Source organism: Pezoporus flaviventris, unplaced genomic scaffold (genome assembly GCF_033815535.1).
Source record: "Pezoporus flaviventris isolate CSIRO_AGI_PZ_B2104156 unplaced genomic scaffold, CSIRO_AGI_Pfla_v1 ptg000057l, whole genome shotgun sequence".
Taxonomy (NCBI): domain Eukaryota; kingdom Metazoa; phylum Chordata; class Aves; order Psittaciformes; family Psittacidae; genus Pezoporus; species Pezoporus flaviventris.
Genome location: NW_026892605.1, coordinates 8,180,818 through 8,197,709, shown reverse-complemented (window position 1 = coordinate 8,197,709; position 16,892 = coordinate 8,180,818). Strand labels below are relative to the sequence as shown.

General features: G+C 44.2%; 2 protein-coding genes and 2 long non-coding RNA genes across 5 annotated transcripts in view; 2 read left to right on the top strand and 2 right to left on the bottom strand.

Moving 5' to 3' along the window:
* Positions 1-2,048: 2,048 nt before the first annotated feature.
* Positions 2,049-2,994, bottom strand: MRPL17 (mitochondrial ribosomal protein L17). The gene is made up of 3 exons (XM_061469565.1): positions 2,758-2,994; positions 2,605-2,673; positions 2,049-2,522 (listed from the first exon to the last, which is right to left on the bottom strand). Exons 1-3 carry the CDS (start codon positions 2,929-2,931, stop codon positions 2,250-2,252), a joined length of 516 nt encoding a protein of 171 aa, XP_061325549.1. The 5' UTR covers positions 2,932-2,994; the 3' UTR covers positions 2,049-2,249.
* Positions 2,995-3,273: 279 nt separating this feature from the next.
* LOC133277595 (uncharacterized) lies at positions 3,274-7,442 on the top strand. Its single transcript, XR_009746254.1, has 3 exons — positions 3,274-3,481; positions 4,206-4,336; positions 6,261-7,442. It is a non-coding gene; the product is annotated as an uncharacterized LOC133277595 (long non-coding RNA).
* A 650-nt stretch (positions 7,443-8,092) lies between these two features.
* Positions 8,093-16,892, bottom strand: part of CCBE1 (collagen and calcium binding EGF domains 1) — a 97,018-nt gene continuing 88,218 nt past the window's right edge. The window contains exons 7-11 of one of the 2 annotated variants that reach the window (XM_061469562.1): positions 12,208-12,328; positions 10,184-10,323; positions 10,056-10,091; positions 9,470-9,505; positions 8,093-8,348 (exon numbers count right to left, since the gene is read on the bottom strand). In XM_061469562.1, the coding sequence (XP_061325546.1) occupies positions 8,115-8,348; positions 9,470-9,505; positions 10,056-10,091; positions 10,184-10,323; positions 12,208-12,328 (567 nt within the window). In that variant the 3' untranslated portion in view covers positions 8,093-8,114. Of the gene's footprint in view, positions 8,349-9,469; positions 9,506-10,045; positions 10,092-10,183; positions 10,324-12,207; positions 12,329-16,892 lie in introns of both variants that reach the window. The other variant, XM_061469563.1, reaches the window with a different exon arrangement.
* Positions 12,328-16,517, top strand: LOC133277596 (uncharacterized). The gene is made up of 2 exons (XR_009746255.1): positions 12,328-13,518; positions 16,175-16,517. It is a non-coding gene; the product is annotated as an uncharacterized LOC133277596 (long non-coding RNA).

Below are 16,892 nucleotides of genomic sequence, written 5' to 3'. Positions count from 1 at the left end.
TCAGTATTTTCACATTTATTTGTCTACATGTATTTCTACCTGCTCTTGTTGCTGGGTCCTTTGATCAAAAGGGATGGTTTGGAAAACGGTAACATGAGCTTAACACTGTATTTTCAGCTAGTACTAGAGGGCCACAGCCATCTTCCTCCTTTGACATATCTTCATCATTCATTGAGTTTTCTGCCAAAACAGTTTCACAATTATTGCCTCTCCTCCTCTAAGAAAGCAGGCAGATAAAGAGAAGATCATTCAGTGGTTAAAATCCTATCTCTCAGATGCTCATCAGTCCCACAGAAAAGTTAATCTGCTGAACTATCTGAAATAAACTGGTAGGTAACATAGATGTAGGTTTATCAAACAGCATTCACACTTCTAATCTGAATTCTGAGAAATTATGCAGATGAAACAGCACTTGCCTTTGTCCTCCCTGGTATGCAGCAGCCTTGAAATGCTGAAATGAAAAGCTCAAGCAGCACCTCTGCTTATGAAGCACACAGGAGGCTACAGTCAGTACTCTGGGTTTTCAATAGCTGGTAACGTGCTAGGTAGGATTCAGCTTACAAGGCTGAAAAACCAATTTAAGGAAGAAATATACATAAGGTATTCTTGAGTATTTTGTTAAACCCTCAACACAGAATTGGGGTTGGTGTTGTGACCGATCCTGTTTAATGTTGCCTGCAACATGGACAGTGGAATTAATGCATCCTCAGCTAGTTTGCTGATGACACCAAGCTGTGTGGTGCAGTTGACATGCTGGAGGGAACGGATGCCATCCAGAGGGACCCTGACAGGCTGGAAAGGTGGCCAGTACCACCCTCATGAAGTTCAACAAGGCCAAGTACAAGGTCCTGCACCTGGATTGGGGCAATCCCAGCAGAAATACAGTCTGGGTGAAGAAGGGATTGAGAGCAGCCCTTGGGGAGAAGGACATGGGGGTGTTGGACGATGAGAAGCTCAACATGAGCCAGCTTCAGTGCGTGCTAGCAGCTCAGAAACCAACCGTATCCTCGGCTGCATCAAAAGCAGCATGACCAGCAGCTCAAAGGAAGTGACCCCACCTGCAGTCCTGTGTCCAGCCCTGGGGCCCCCTGCAAAAGACGAACATGGAACTGTTGGAGCGAGTCTAGGGGAGGCCACAGAAATGCTCCAAGGGCTGAAGCACCTCTCCTGTGAATCAGACTGAGAGAGTTGGGCTTGTTCGGCATGGAGAAGTGTCTAAGCATCCCTCCAGCACCTAATGGGGGTCTACAAATCTGGAACGGGCTTTTTAGAAGGGTATGTAGTGACAGGACAAGAGGGAACAGCTTTAAACTGACAGATTTACATTCGATATGAGGTAAAAGTTCTTTACCATGAGAGTGGTGAGGCACTGGCATAGGTTGCCCAGAGCTGTGGCTGCCTCATCCCTTGCAGTGTTCAAGGCCAGGCTGGACAGGGCTTAGGGCAACCTGCTCTAGTGGAAGGTGTCCCTGCCCATGGCAGGGGGGCGCTGGAATCAGGTGATCTGTAAGGTCCCTTCCAACCCAAACTATTCTATGACTTTGAATGATGTGGAAGCTCTGCAGCAGTAGAAGTTTGGCTCACCTTCTTGAGTCACAGAACATCTGTTCAAACAATTGCAAGGTGGCCAACTTGAAGGTCATTAGAAACATAAAGACTGAGGTCTGTCAGAGTATCACTTCTACTAGTTTTAACCATTTTCTTCTGCTTCAACAGTACCACACACCTATTAATTTCTCACTGGAATTCATTAAAACACAAATGGTACTGTGTAAAACAAGCGTCCTGACGGTTTTTATCTTTCCATACAGCTACCTTACTATACAGGATCACTTTCTTGTCTTGTGAAACTCAACAAGGAAGGAACCCGACATGTTTAGTGGTGTGGGGTTTTTTTTGTTTGCTGCATTTTGTGTTAGTTTCTTGGAGGGTTTTTCTGCAGAAAGTTACCAACTCATGTGCACAGGAATATAACCGAAATAGAAGCAAACCCACTTTTGAACAGAGTTTATTTACAGAGAGTGTATCAGCCATTAGGGCTCTCAGCTTGATTTCCTTCTCTTTGCCAACACTATTCACACCACACGAAGAAGCAAGTACCTTGTGCTTCCACCATGGCAACTCAAGGGTAGTAATCAACCTTGAGGACACCATGCCTCCACACACTCCAGGACAGCAACAGGCTGGTTGGTGCATGGGTTGCTGATGCCAAGCCCCGTCCCTGTGCACCCAGGGGCAGAGGGGGCTGCCTACACCGGGGTGCCCCCGGAGGCCTGTGGGGCTGCCGCCTGCTGCATGTCCTCCCTGTAGCCCTTCAGGAGCTGGTTGAGCAGCGTCTTCTCGCTGTCGCGGCGCTGGCGGATAAGCGGTGGCAACGGGTTTCCCTTGAGCTCGATGACTGCCATTTTGGCACGGTCAAGGCCATCCCGGTTGGGAATATGCAGCATGCGGGTGTAGTTGCCGGAGTGGGGCTGGAACCGGGGTGCCAGCACCTTGAACAGCTTATGGATGAGGTCCTTCTCCTGCGGGGCAGCACACTCAGCGCCAGCACCGCGGCTGGAGGGGGTGAAGAGGGATGTGGAGTGGAAGGGGGTAGGCACCTACCGTCAGCCAGAAGTCTGCCATGCGCATGGCGCGCTCGTTGGTGTCACCCAGCTTGGCGTACTCGATAAGCTGCAGGAGAAAACAGGCAGCGCCCTTAGGGTCCCTGGGCCGCCCCTCAGCCCCGTCCCGTCCCGTCCCGTCCCCTCCGCTCACCTTCTCGGCGTAACCCCTCATCTCGTCGGCCCGCGCCCAGGGCGCTTCGATCCGTTCGTGCCGCACCAGCGCCGTCACCAGGTTGCGCAGCAGGTCGAGGCGCGACCGCGGGCCCAGCCCCAGGTGCCGGAACACGCGGCCATGGGAGATGGCGGCCAGCACCGACAGACGCATCCCGCCGCCCTCACGGTCCCGCCCGGCGCGGCGCGGCCCGGCCCAGCCCGACTCTCCGCCGCGGGGCACCGTGGGATGCAGCGCCCGGCAGCCCCCGCCCTGCCGCGCTGCACGACGGGAGCTGTAGTTCCGGGGCGGCAGGGCCGGCGCCGTGTTGCTGTCGCTGAGGCGACACGGTGGACCCGCGGCCAGGCCGTGCCGGCGGCCGGGCAGGGTGGGCTCTGAGAGGAGGAAGGAGGGCAGCCGGTCTCCGTGGTGCCCCGCACCGCGGCTATGATGGGGTGCGGAACACTGTCTTCATGGGGTCTTTGTCTTACTCCCTCCTTCACCCCAGTACCGGTGGTGCTTCAGACCCCTGTATCGCATCCCCATGCTGCGCAGGAGCTGTGTATACCGGCAGCATGGGGTAAGGCTGGATCTCACCTCAAGAAGCCCTCCTAGGGTGCAGGAGCTGCCACATAATTGTGGAGGTGTGTGTCTGTCGTATTTACACAAACTAGCCCTGTTCTGCAAGAGCTCATGTCCACCTGAGGTTCAGCAAGTGCAAAAGGTAAACCCCCAGTATGGATACAGGCTGGGGAGCAATGGGATTGAGAGCCCTGTGCATAAGGACTTGGAGTACTGGTGAACGAAAGATTTGGTATGAGGGGGCAACGTGCGCTTGCAGCCCAGAAGGCCAACTGTATTTTCAGCTGCACCAAAGCAGCATGGCCAGCAGGTCACGGGAGGCGATTCTGCCCCTCTGCTCTGGTGAGACCCCACCTGTGTCCAGCTCTGCAGTGCTCGGTACAGGAAAGACACGGATGTGTTGGGAGAGGGTCCAGAGAAGGGCCACAGAAATGATCAGAGGGCTGGAGCACCTCTCCTATCAGGAAAGGCTGAGAGAGCTGGGCTTGTTCAGCTTGGAGAAGACTCCAGGGAGACCGTAATTGTGGCCTTTCAGTTCTTACAAGGGGCCTGTAAGAAAGATGGGGAGAGACTTTTTAGCAGGTCCTGTATGCAACAGGAAAAGGGGTGATGGTTTTAAACTAGAAGAGGGGAGATTCAGGCTGGATGTGAGGAAGGAACTCTTTACAAAGAGGGTGTAAAACACTGGCACAGGTTGCCCAGACAGGTGGTGGATGCCCCATCCCTGAAGGCCAGGTTGGATGTGGTTCTGGGCAGCCTGATGCAGTTGATGATGTTCCTGCTCATTGCTGGGGGGTTGGACTAGGTGAACTTTGAAGGTCCTTTCCAACCCAAGCTATTCATATATCTATGGTTCTCTGTTTCAGTACTCCTGGCAATGTAATTCAGCTCCAAGAAAAATGCTGAAGAGCAGCGTAAGGAGATTTTCTTCTATTTGTTTCCTCAAGCCAACATTTCTGTGTTTTGAGGGATTGTAACAAAAGCAGCTACCAACAGGGTAAGAAAAAATATCTTTGTTATTATGAATACAGCATAAAATCACAGTCATTTTATACAGATTTTAGTATTTCATATATAAATAAAGTGAACTGTATAGTTACTGGAATGTGTAATAGGAACAAACATATGGATTTTAGTGACATTTACAAATTCTTGGGCCCCACCCCCATCTTTTGTTGCTTCTCTGGGGCTCAGAGTATAAACTCTGAAATACTTCTAGGAAGAAGGTTACTCAAGCTGTGATGCCACCAATAACTTCAGGCATTACCTTAATTCCATGTACAATCAATTTTCCTCATTTTCCTGATTTAGCCTGTGAATTCTGTGTCAGTATCCCCACATTGCAAGAAAGATTAATCCTGCATGTATTTGACACAGTGTTGAAAGAAAACATTTTCCAAGATTTATAATTTTGTTAAACTCATTAACAGTCAGCATTTTCCCATCACTATACACTCTTGCAAATGTTTCCATTAAATATATTTCTAATATTAATAAAATAACAAACTCTTTTATTATTCTTTTGCTTATAACTTGATGTCTTAACATCAAAATAGTATTTCTTTCTAATAAAATTATACATAGTATTTATATGAAAGAAAGTTGTGCATGAGCCAAGTAATGAATGTAGGCGTGAGCATATATGTGTTTCTACATTCTGATTTTGGATTCTTGGGAGAGTTTGTTATGTTTGGAGCCACAGAATAATAAATAATTTATAAGATAATGACTTCCCTGGCTACCAGGTAACTAACTTAAGACTGGAAATGATTCCTGCTCTGGCTTTATGAAGCTTTGGGTACGCTGAAGAAAATGGCACTTTTCTATCTGTGTGTCTTTATCCAGAAATCTTAATTAAATGTTTCTGGTACAACATGTTATGAAAGTTATCATAGAGTGAGTGAGGAATAGAATGGGAGAGGCTTATGCAAAGATATTAGCTGCATGCAAACAGAAAGCTGAACCTTCACAGCCAGTTCTCCTCTGAGGGACTCTCCCTGCTGGAGGAATTCCTATGTCTTCTTGGGTGGATTTAATCTCTACCATGATGTCTCCTCCTTGTTGCTGGGACTCAGCCAACAGCTTGGGAGCAGGGAGTCTGGAAAGAGGAGGGTGAAATACAAGGACAAAACCAAGGGGCACTTTCCTTCATCTGTTTTGATGGAGTAGGCATGTCTGTTGGAAACTGAGCTCTAGACTGTGAAAACCAGTGATGCAGACTCCAGAAAGGGAAGTTTCTGAGGTTCCCATTCAGAAAGGCGTATGAACATGTGCCGTGTTCTATGTTTAAAGAGTCTGTAGGACAGCTTTTTCTGCTTACACTGTGCTTATAGTGAAGCAAGCATTTTATCTACTTTCCTGGCCCAGTCTTAGAGTTTCCCTTCCATACTTATGCTCAGCAGGGCAACTGTCACCTACCCCTGAGATTGATGGTCAAACTGTAGGAACTTCTCATTTGGTATTTTTCTATATTTAGAAAAGCAGAGCTTAGAACTAAAATAAGTGCCTTTTTTAGAACACATCTTCTTGTGATCAGGGGTCAACAGAATTTAGTTGGTGTGTAGGAAGCAATTCATCAAACTCATTTTTCAGTATCTGATGGTAAAAAAACCCTGCAGCTGACAGTGCTGTAGTGGGAATCAGCCTTATCCAGCAGGTCGTGGGGTGTGGTGGTAAACATATGCAAGAGTTACATTATTTGTAGGAGTTACAAATATAACATTTGACATTTAATTTACTTAAAATTGCATATTCATGAATGATGTTACTTTTATCTATTTGTCTTTGTAAAATTAAGAAAATCAGTAACAAGTGCCTCCATTTATGCTGTCTTAGAGGTTTCTTTCAGCCTGCTGCATATAAGACCATCTGTCTTTTCCTTCCCCAAGCCTTACTGATGTCTTTATTATGTGGTTCACAAGACTGCTTGGATCTGCAGCTGCTGGCAGAACCCCTCCCAGAGGAGAAGCCCAAAGACCACAGTATGAGAGCATTACCACTTTTGCTAAGCTATCCCAGTGACTTAGTCATTGCTTTGTAAATATTGAAATACATATAGTGTGAAGAGGAATACAGAACATTAAGGGTCTTAAAGCTAATGCCCTTGCTTGTGGCATAGTGATAGTAACAAGTTGGGAAACAATCAGAGGAATTAACACATTGTCTTAAGATAATATAAGAAAGATAGGAAGGATCTAGCTAGCCAGCTGTTTATACAGCATAACTTGTACTGGTGATGTAGAGATTACACCAACTGTCTTTTGGCCTGGAAGTATGGAAGGGAATCCAAACCTTTACAGGCTATCTTTAAAGGGCTCCTTGTATTTTTATGTATATGTATTCTGTTAGAACAAGCCCTGAAAAACATGGCAAAATAAGGTTTTGCTTTTCATTTGTAACGTGGACGTGAGCCAGCACTAAACATACTGTAAAAGTAGCAGCTACACAGATACAACATAGAAGTTTTGTGCTTAATATACTCCTTTATCTTCTAAGCATGGCAAAGTCCTCAGCAGCTGTCATAATCCAAAAGAAATGGTAACATACATCATCCATGAGGTATGATCTAACTTGTGCATCCAATTTTCCAGTGTAAAAAAAGGGCACTCTTGCTCATCCCTCTTCACAAATATGGGATCCCATGTGCAGTACCTCACCTTAGCCATCCTTGTACCAGTTGAAGTGTTCTGTCATTTGCACTCCTGCTCCTACTCATACTCCCTGTACAACCCAGCCAAATACACTGCAACATTGTGTTCCAGCTCTGTGAATGCAATTTAGGTTGCTCTGATACAGCAGAGGGAGGAAACAGATGGAAGCTCTTTGCAAACATGAGGCCTCTCTCTGGTCTTGTTTCACCTGGACTTCAGCATTTCACCAAGGAAGACATGCACCCACAGGAAGTCACACTCTGACTCTTTCTGCAAGGCTGGGATTGGTTTTGTACTTGCCAGTAAGCCTACTTGACTCACTTACAATTGGTGTTCCTGCTTTATACATCCCCTATTCTCTTGCTCATCTTTGTGTAATGTTTCCAGCATGAATCTATTGAGGAAGGGAACTGGCCTTCACACTCAGTAGCGGGTGAGTGGTAAAGGAAAAGTAGTGGTCTATCTTTTTGACTCTTTTTGAACAATAGCAACACAAAGATAAATAATTTCCCCATCAGGAAGTAGTGCCCTTGTATCACTGTTTCACTTTTTTTTTTTGCCTTTTTCTGTCATGTGGGAGCATAATAGAAGAAGATACCTCACTTACAGCTAGCCTGTGGCCTATGCTGTGAAACAGGGATCCACTTCTCCTAAGACACTGTCCTAAGCCTGGGGACAGTAGGTGGAGACTTGAGTTCAGTGATGCAATATGTTTACATGTATAAAGTAATCGTGGACCAAGGTTTTCATTATTAGTGTCATTCAGGGATAGTGTTCAGCTACATATCTATCCCTGGCAAAATTTGGGTACTGGGTCATTTGGACATATAATGCAAAGTAGGCAGATGAAATGCTGTGGTCTAGTTAATCCTAGAGCATGCCTGAATTGTATTATACACTAAGAAGTTTTTCTTGACAATCTAGTACAATGCACAGTGCAGGCTTGACAGTATGGAATTACTACAAGGAGGCTACCATGAATCTGGAAAGCTACAGTACAGGCAGCATGGTTGGGGAAAAGCAGAGAGAAAATTGGGAAATAATATATATATAAGTATATATATATATTTTACATTGTCAGTGCATTTTTATACTGAAGGGGCTCTATTTTTTCAGTAGGCGTAGCTAAGGATGGGCTGCCTTCTGTATCCTGGAGTCTCTGGGTTCTGCCCTTGGTTTGTAGTCTTCTCCAGATCCAAAATCTACTGTATCATGATAGTTTGTAAATTCCTGAGGTAATGGAAATTCCTCTGTTGATGAATGAGTCCTGTGTCCAAATACTCGCTCTTGCAGCTCAGCGATGTCATTTCTGATGTCTGCCATCATCAGCAACAGGAAATCAAATGAACCTGGTGGGCCCTGCAGTCACAAGGCACAGTCAGAAATAATAACCCACTTCGGCCTCAGAGTTTTCAAACAGGTTGATATAATTACTCTTGCAGGGATAACCCAGTATAATACTGCTTCATATCAATTCCCAAATGTTAATGCTCTGGTTTTGAATCAGTTGGTTCAGGCAACAGTTTTCAAAAGAAGGCAAATGTTTTTGCAGACAGAGTAATTTACATTTATAAGAGGCTCAGACCTTCAGTTACTTAACAATTCCTTTGCTATCTCTGCCTCCTAAGATTATCTTAACATATTATGAAGGTTCTCCTCATGGGAACAGAGGAGATAAATCTTGGTTTCTTGTGTTCCTTCTTGTTAAACTGATAGAAATTACACACCTAGAATGACTTATCAATCAACAATTATTATCTCTTTAAATATTTTCTTAAGAATGCTAGTATTTGAAAAGTGTAATTTCAATATGGTAACCTTGCTGCTGTCCATCAGTTACTAAAAATATTGGCAATTACAATGCAGAGAGTAGCCATCTGGTTTTAACTGATTTTGGAAAATCATCATCTCTTTTTAGATGACTTCACACAGTAAAGTACACTGTTTAATACTGAGGACATCCTGCTGGACACACCTGTAAAAATCCATTCCATGACTGAGAAAACACCGTAATAAATAGATTTTTAAACAATATAACTTGAAAAAAGATTGTAAATATTCATCCTTTTCCTGATGTCTTGCTCAAAGCCTATAGCTTCCCAAAGCCTAGAGAGAGATGAGGGGCAGGATTCCAGGTTCCAGGGCTCAAACTCCCATAAAGAGCAGTGACAGAACTGTACTAACTTATACTCTACATGGGATCTCACGCTCCTGCCTTCTGAGGATGTCCTACTGCTGTTGTAGGGCAGAGGTGTACTTGTTGCCTTCAGTGACCACCCAGCAAGGGAAGAGGTGTGTAGGCAAAAACACTTGGATGAAAACAGGTAATTACTTTCTTTCCAATAATATTTTCTGTGCATGTAAAGTATCTTTCACTGTTTTTTTTACATGAGATTTCTTTGTTTGTTTGTTTTCCTTTCAGCTGACTTGTATGTAGTCAGCATCATTCTGTTGTGGAAATTCTTCTGAGCAATACTTACAGGTATCCCTTTTGGTCCTGGTGCACCTCGCTCCCCCTGTAATCAATACCACCTCAATTACTTTGTTGTGACAAAAGGAAACGAAAAAAAAAATCACAGTTTGCCTCTGCCAGTTTCTTTACTTAACTGTCCCTAGATCTAGAATCATCATTGTACACTTGTTCAGAAAAAGAAAGTGAAGGAGGAAGGCAAGGAAATTGCTGCTAATTCTAGTGGCAACAGAGTTGGGCACTTCTAGTATTTCTCTTAGACTGCAACAAGCAAACCCTTTAACAGGAGAAATTAATATAATGAAATGGGTAAAGCATCAACATTTCTTCATGTAAAAGGTAAAAAAGCAGCACAGAAAGGAAAGGAAGCTGCTGGACACAGAGCCTGGCAGGGCTGTTTCCCAGGCTTAAGGAATGGCAAATACAAAATAGCAGAAGGAAGACATGAACGGATGAGACAACAGGATGTTTGCAGCTTAATAAAGGAAATGAGATGGTAAAAGGATGTGACTACAATCTTGCAGAGGGTCTCTCTAGCAAACCTGCACTTCACATGTACATGTGCCCACATTATGAAAAACAGTACCTCTCCTCACCTTGCTGCCATCTCTCCCTGGGGCTCCTGGTGGACCCTGCAAAAGAAAAGAAAGTGTTTGCAGGGACATCAGCAGCTGTGCAGCTAAGGCCAATTGTGCAATCCACAATGGGAGATAAGAGTACTGACCACGGGGCCCCGTCTGCCCTGCTTAATGTGTGATATGTCTGGAGATGGGCCCATAGGTCCCATTGATCCGCGGGGTCCTGGCTGTCCGGGAGGTCCAGGTGACCCAGGAACTCCTTGACTCCCTTTTGGTCCTGGCGCCCCTGCAATCAACAGCAAAGGTTACCTCCTTAGGAAAAGCCGTCAGGACACTTGATCAGTGCAAGCAGTGGGGACTGACCATTTTTTTGAACCACCCAATGAACTGGTTGCCTTAAGACACCCAAATCCATAACAGAACAGCCAACACAGCAATCATCTGAGACTGTATAACTCCTTGTCACAGTAGCTACAAGAGATGTTCAGAAAACAATTAAACCTTGTATATACAAGGAAGCCAAGACTGTCAGGTGATTACGGACACAGAGTGGGAATGAAAAGCAGCAATGCCATATAAGAAGAAAGGAACAAGTCTCATAAAACTCATAGGAATGTTAGATCAAAGACATCTACTATGCATGACTGGCACAGAAGCAAGCAAGCCCTTTTCAGTGGTGGGTTGCTTCTTCTGTTGCATCTTTCTTTTGTCCAGTATGGTAGCCCATGTATTAGGGGCAAAAAAGTCTCTGTTATTCCATTTTGGTTTACATCCTTTTCAGCTTCTGCTGGTTCAGCAGAGAACGTTAATTTTCAGGAAGCACATAAGCCACAAAACGTATGTTTAGCTCAAGAGGAACACTATGAAAAGCAAAAAAGGAAATCTGGCACCTGAAACAACATTTGCACAATATAAAGGCCATTAAAGTATCACTCGCTGAATTGCTTAATAGGGGAAAGCACTTTTCTTCATACTGAAGGCATGTGAAGCACATATAAAATGAAAGAGAGTAGAAAGGGTTCAGCAGGACAGAATACATATAGTTAGGGTTTTCAAAAGGAGTAAAATCAAGTTCAGTTTTGAACCTCAGACTCCTAGAGATCCAGCAGCACTGTTGCTGGCAGCAGAGCAGACAGGAAGTGAGCAGGAGTGGTTTTCAAGTGGAAAAGAACATTCTACAGCACCTTGGAGAGCTCAGTCATGGGGGAGCCACATGGAAGACCTGCAGAGTCAGGCCTACGTTGGACTTACAGTGCAGAGTCTGAGACAGAATCTCTAACCATATTGTCCTCGCACTTCTGAAATACTGAAGACTGAAGATACTCATCCTTCAAGAAAATGAGATAAAGACACAAAACCAAAGCAAGACTGCAAAAGTGGGAATAAATGTGTGTGTGTATGTGCGTGCAGCTCGATTGTAAGTAAATAAAACCTTGTAAGGAATATCTGCTACTCCTCTGGAGAATACTCCTGAAAGCCAGCACAGTGCTAAAATTCCTTGGAGTCATTGCTATCCCAAAATTAGATGTGCATTCAACAGAGTTTGCAAAATTGTTAGCATCACTGGTTGCAAGGTGTCTGGCTTAAGTCAGAGCTTTAGGAGTTCTCTGCTTTTATGACTTTTCAAGCTATACCTTAGCAAAGAAGGTGTGAGTAGAGTTTTATGTTTCTTTTCAGATTCCTTTGAATCTGGAATACAACCTAAAAACACCAAATGAATCCTTGCAAAACCAAATGAGTTAAAATGGAAGAGCTGGCACCAAGCCCCACAAACTGAAAGCACATTTTCTGTTTTACTAATGATAGTGAGCTAAAGCAATAGGCATTCCTGAAATGAAATGGAGAGTGTTTTAAGACAGATTTAATATGCAGGAAATGGCAATTGAAGCAGGTGAGATATCCCAGGGAGAGGGAGAAATTTAACACATACAGGACAAACACAGGTTGCATGCCAAAAAACACATGGAGACTAAGACACAATGGATGATGTTCGACAGTTGGCAGAGGCTGGCCATAATGACCAGAAAGTTTTTAAATTTAGCACAAACACAAATATAATTATAACAATCAAAATATGAAACACATTAAATCTGATCACACTAAAAGATGTGCATATGACCTTTATTCATAGTACTATTGCACATTCATGTCTCTCTCGTCTGTATCTTACCTGGAGGGCCTGGTTGGCCAGGCTGGCCTGGGGGGCCAGGGATATATGCATTAGATGCAAGCACTTTTTCACCAGTGATCTGCTTGCTAAGATCAGCAGCATTATTTGGTAGAAAAGCAACCTGCCAAAACCAAAAATCAGTGTAAGCCCTTCACCGTTCAGCTGGATAAATTACATTCTTGGTTAAGCTTTCATGTGGACAAACAGCATATTTATGTTCTCCAGCAAAATACAAAATGTTTAATCATATCCTTCACTGAAATAATCAGAAAAAAAATGTTACCGTTTAAGGCTGTTCGCTTTTCAAGCCACTGTGGAAATACTGCAATTCAATCCAAATGGAGGGCAGGAGAAATTCAGGAGACATACAGCAGCATGTTGTCAAAAACTTGTCTTATAGCTGCTTGGATGTTCTTAGGAAAACTTTTTCCTTATTTAAAGTTTTCTCTGCTCATTTACTGCTCTTTCTCAGGACAACATTAGCTCAGATAGCTGAGTTCTCAGTTTCTGCACAGCCTGTAACTTTTCATAGGTTTCAGCGACAGCGCCCAATCCTTTGTGTATCTGGCCCTGTAAGCCTACTGTTTAACCTGACAGATGTGTGGATCTGCTCTGCATAGAAACACAAAGCTAAAGTAAGTGAGAATGTCAGGAGAATTGCACACTGTAGTTTAAAATGTCATTATCACTTACATCAGATCCTTAATTACCCATGAAATATTAATCTGCCCAGATGGAATATATTTAATAGTTAAACTCTTTTTTCTACAATGAGTTTACAGCATTGATGAATAACAGAAGATGGACTGATGTCATCTACCTGGACTTGTGCAAAGCATTTGACACTGTCCCACACAACATCCTTTCTCTGGATTGGGAAGACATGCATATGATGGATGGAACACTCAGTGCATAAGGAATTAGCTGGATGGTCACACTCAAAAGACTTGCAATCAACAGCTCGATGTCCAAGTGGAGACCAGTGACAAGTGATATTCCTCAGGGATCGGTGTTGGGTCTCTCACTGTTTAACACCTTTGTTGGTGACATGGACATTGGAATTGAGCACGCCCTCAGCAGGTTTGTTGCTCTGGGGTCGCCAGCATAAGAAAGACATGCAGCTATTGGAGCAAGTCCAGAAGAGGCCACAAAGATGATCCGAGGTCTGGGGCACCTCTGCTATGGAGAGAGGCTGAGAGAGTTGGAGTTCAGCCTGGAGAAGAGAAGGCTCTGAGGACACCTTAGAGCAGCTTCCAGTGCCTAAAGGGGCTACAAGAAATCTGGAGAGGGACTTTTAACAAGGGCAGGGAGGTAGGGATAGAACAAGGGGGAATAGCTTTAACCTGAATGACGGTAGATTTAGATAGATATGAGGGACAAGTTCTTCCCCATGAGGGTGCTGAGGCATTGGCACAGGTTGCCCAGAGAAGCTGTGACTGCCCCATCCCTGGCAGTGTTCAAGGCCAGGCTGGACGGGGCTTGGGGCAACCTGCTCTAGTGGAAGGTGTCCCTGCCCATGGCAGGGGGTTGGAACTGGATGAGCTTTAAGAGCCCTTACAACTTAAACCATTCTGTGATTCTTTGATTCTGTCATATTTAGAAGTATTCTGCAAATGTTTTGTCTCTCCAGATCCAGCTGAAGGGAGATGACAAGGCAGGCAGCTGGTTTGCAGTGAGGAAAGAAGATTATTACTGGCTGGTGACTGCATGTACAGTTGGGAATTTTGCTCTGCCAAATGGAACAAAGAGTTATTTGAGCAATACCGGGGCAGATCTACTTCTGGGTCAGCTCTGTAGCTCCTTGAATGAATTTGGTTCAGTGGTGATGCTGGATTCTGCAATATTTGTTGGGAGAGCTTCATTAAATAAAATACATGATGACTCCTGCTACCTGTCAATGCTTTTAATCAGCTCTTTGGAATTCCCTGCGCAGGGCTGTTCTCAAGATCCATGCTTTCTTCTGTAATTTTTTGATGCACATGCTTCTGGCCTTAGTGCAAACCTAATGTTTGTAACACACAGAGGAAAAAAAAATGCTATGCACTTGCAGTACACCCTATAACTGGGCAAATTTCTTTTGTCAAGTTATTACTTAAGTATGCACTTTAAGGGCAGCCAGTGATGCTTGTAGTTTGGTGTCTGGATGCACAGAACAGTTCTGAGGGAAGCAAAAGTGAGGGGAAAAAAGACTTAAAAAGTTAGAAATATTAAGACAGTTCATGGTGGTGTTTCCGAAACACCAGTTTGATTTTTCAGAGTGCAATTCAAAACGCGATGACAGGAATACAAAGATTTATCAGTCATTTGTTACTCAGGTTTTGGAGAACATTGCTGTTTCAAACACAAGATGCACTAAAGACAAATCAAGTGATGTAAGTCTTACAAGAATTTGGTAGAGTCTGTCCACCCCCACAGAAATCAGTGACTGGATGAAGTCAGCACATCACAGAAGCCCCACAGGGTGTTTCTTATGAGCTTACTCCTATGAATCTGCTCACATAAAAAATGGGGATCCAGCACACCTACTGCTTTGGGCTGGACTGTCATCTGTGGTTTTACAAGGAAAAACATCTGCTTTGTCTACTAATGATCCTGCAGCTTTCTCAGCCAACATCCCAGCCATTGTAGCACACAACAAAGTGTGGGACCGCTGGAAAGGCTCCTCCATGGGTCACAGTACCTTATGCCTGGGGCTAAAGAGGAAGATTCAGTAGCTGGGAGCTCTCACAGCCATACTTGCCAGGGACCAGCATGGGGAGGTCAACTGCACAGCTCTGGTCAGCACACTTTAAAGTTTTGTTTCCTGGTGCAAGGTCCTGTCCAAAGGAGGGTCCTGACTGGACATGTATGGAATGGTTGCAAGGATCATCGTGCTGCAAAACCTTCACTATGTGACTCTAGTCAAGGGCTCTGCAGTGCTAATGCTGCCATGCTTAAACCAAGAAGGAGTTAAATAGTGTGACTACCTAAAAGCGCTGGATTTTCCAGGCAGTTTTTGTGAGAATATTTTCAGTGTCATCAGTGAGTGCTTCTCCTTAACGTCAGTGAGTATTTCTCCTTAAGGGTGTGCACAGTTGGGTGACAGCTTAATTGATGTCCCCTTTAGAGCTTGTACTTAAATTTACTACCAGATCCTGTTTTGGAGATGTATAGCTATCTCAGCTAATAAATAGACATCACTTAGTATTAGTCCTTGCCATGAATATAACTTAAAGATTTATCATGAATAGGATTTGAAAGTGTGTTCTTTTCTGTTGCTTAAATATTGACTTGTTCCTGCCAACAAGGCTGTTGTAATAACTAAGTTTAAAAAAAAGATCAGATAGCTGCTGTGAAAGCATCTACACATGCTTCCCCACTGAGTCAGATGGACCCGAGGCATACACTGAGAGTGCCAAAATACCCAGTCTCTGGTCTAGCTCACTGCTCTTTGATATCTTCTGGCCAGAAAATGGTTGTTACATGCACTGGGGCCAAGCCATTTGTTTTTGATGTTGACTCACATCCTCTTTGGGATTGGCTATACTCACTGGCCTAATTTCTATTTCACCTTTTAACTGAACCAGGATCATCTTCCAGAGTGACCTTGGCTTTCTCTGTCCACAGCTCCAAATCTTAATGGCCCTTGGAAAATATTTTTTTTTGCTTTCCATGTGCATGCAAATATTAGTGAGGGTAAATTTTAAAGAAAGAGAGTATTAAAACCAAGACTCCCATATGCTGTGTTGCATGCTGCATCTGGAGTTTTGAGTAGTTTCTAGGAGATGTGTGGTTTAGGTGACTTTGACAGTGCTTGACAGAAGTGATCTGGAACATGGTTTTCTAATTAAACACGTCTCTGTAATAGGATCCAGCTTACTTGGTGGTTGTTTTTTTTTTTTGTTGTTTTAAATTGTTGGCTGAGTGTCAGCATGTTAGATACATTTCCCCAGTTTTTCAGCTTTCCATTCTTCTTCCTTCCAGCAAGGTCTGAGATCAACAAAGGACTGCCCACAGTTCCCTAGTATCTAGGAACAGTGCATCCAACTGGGTTAACCATGCAAAGTGACTTTCTGTTCCTGATCCTAGAACTACCTTTTCCTGTATCCTTTCATGGATGTTGCAATCCTCCAAAAAGGTATTGGTGCCATCACCAGAGGTAGCAGGACTTGCGTTCACCCTGTCCTTTCTGAAGGAGACACAAATCCACACCTCCCACTTCCAGAAGCATACACCAGTTCCCAATTGTAGAGTTTGCTGGATTGGATCCTTCACAGGCTCTTCTGCTAAACATAATTTTGCATAAAGTTCATAAAATCTGAAAGCCTTAACCACAAAACTGAAGACTCATTCCCATAAACTGTGTCTCTGGCAGACAGAAGTGAATTTTTCTGTGCAAACCAGAACAGCTTCAAACACAGATATTAAGAGACATCCTCCCCCGAAGAACTTGGCCAGGAGAAGCAGCTGGTGAAACACAAGGGTCCATCTCCTTGTGGGCAGAGAAGCAGCATGAGGTTAGGTCTCCTCACCGTGGGATAAAAAATGCTGAGGGTATCAGAGACCACCTCTTCCAGCCCTGTCTGTGTGAGGCACAACCCGGGGCTCCCTCTGAGGATGCCAAATAAATGAATTCCCACTAGGAAGATACTTAGGGGAAATTTAAGCTGTAGACCATGACAGGACTTGGCTATGAAGCAAGAGTG

Excerpts from the sequence above, each read along its gene's own strand:
- MRPL17 (XM_061469565.1), bottom strand. The coding sequence starts at position 2,931 with ATGCGTCTGTCGGTGCTGGCCGCCATCTCCCATGGCCGCGTGTTCCGG. Across the intron at positions 2,674-2,757 it reads TGAGGGGTTACGCCGAGAAG|CTTATCGAGTACGCCAAGCT; the intron begins GTGAGCGGAGGG and ends TTTCTCCTGCAG. Across the intron at positions 2,523-2,604 it reads TGGCAGACTTCTGGCTGACG|GAGAAGGACCTCATCCATAA; the intron begins GTAGGTGCCTAC and ends GCTGCCCCGCAG.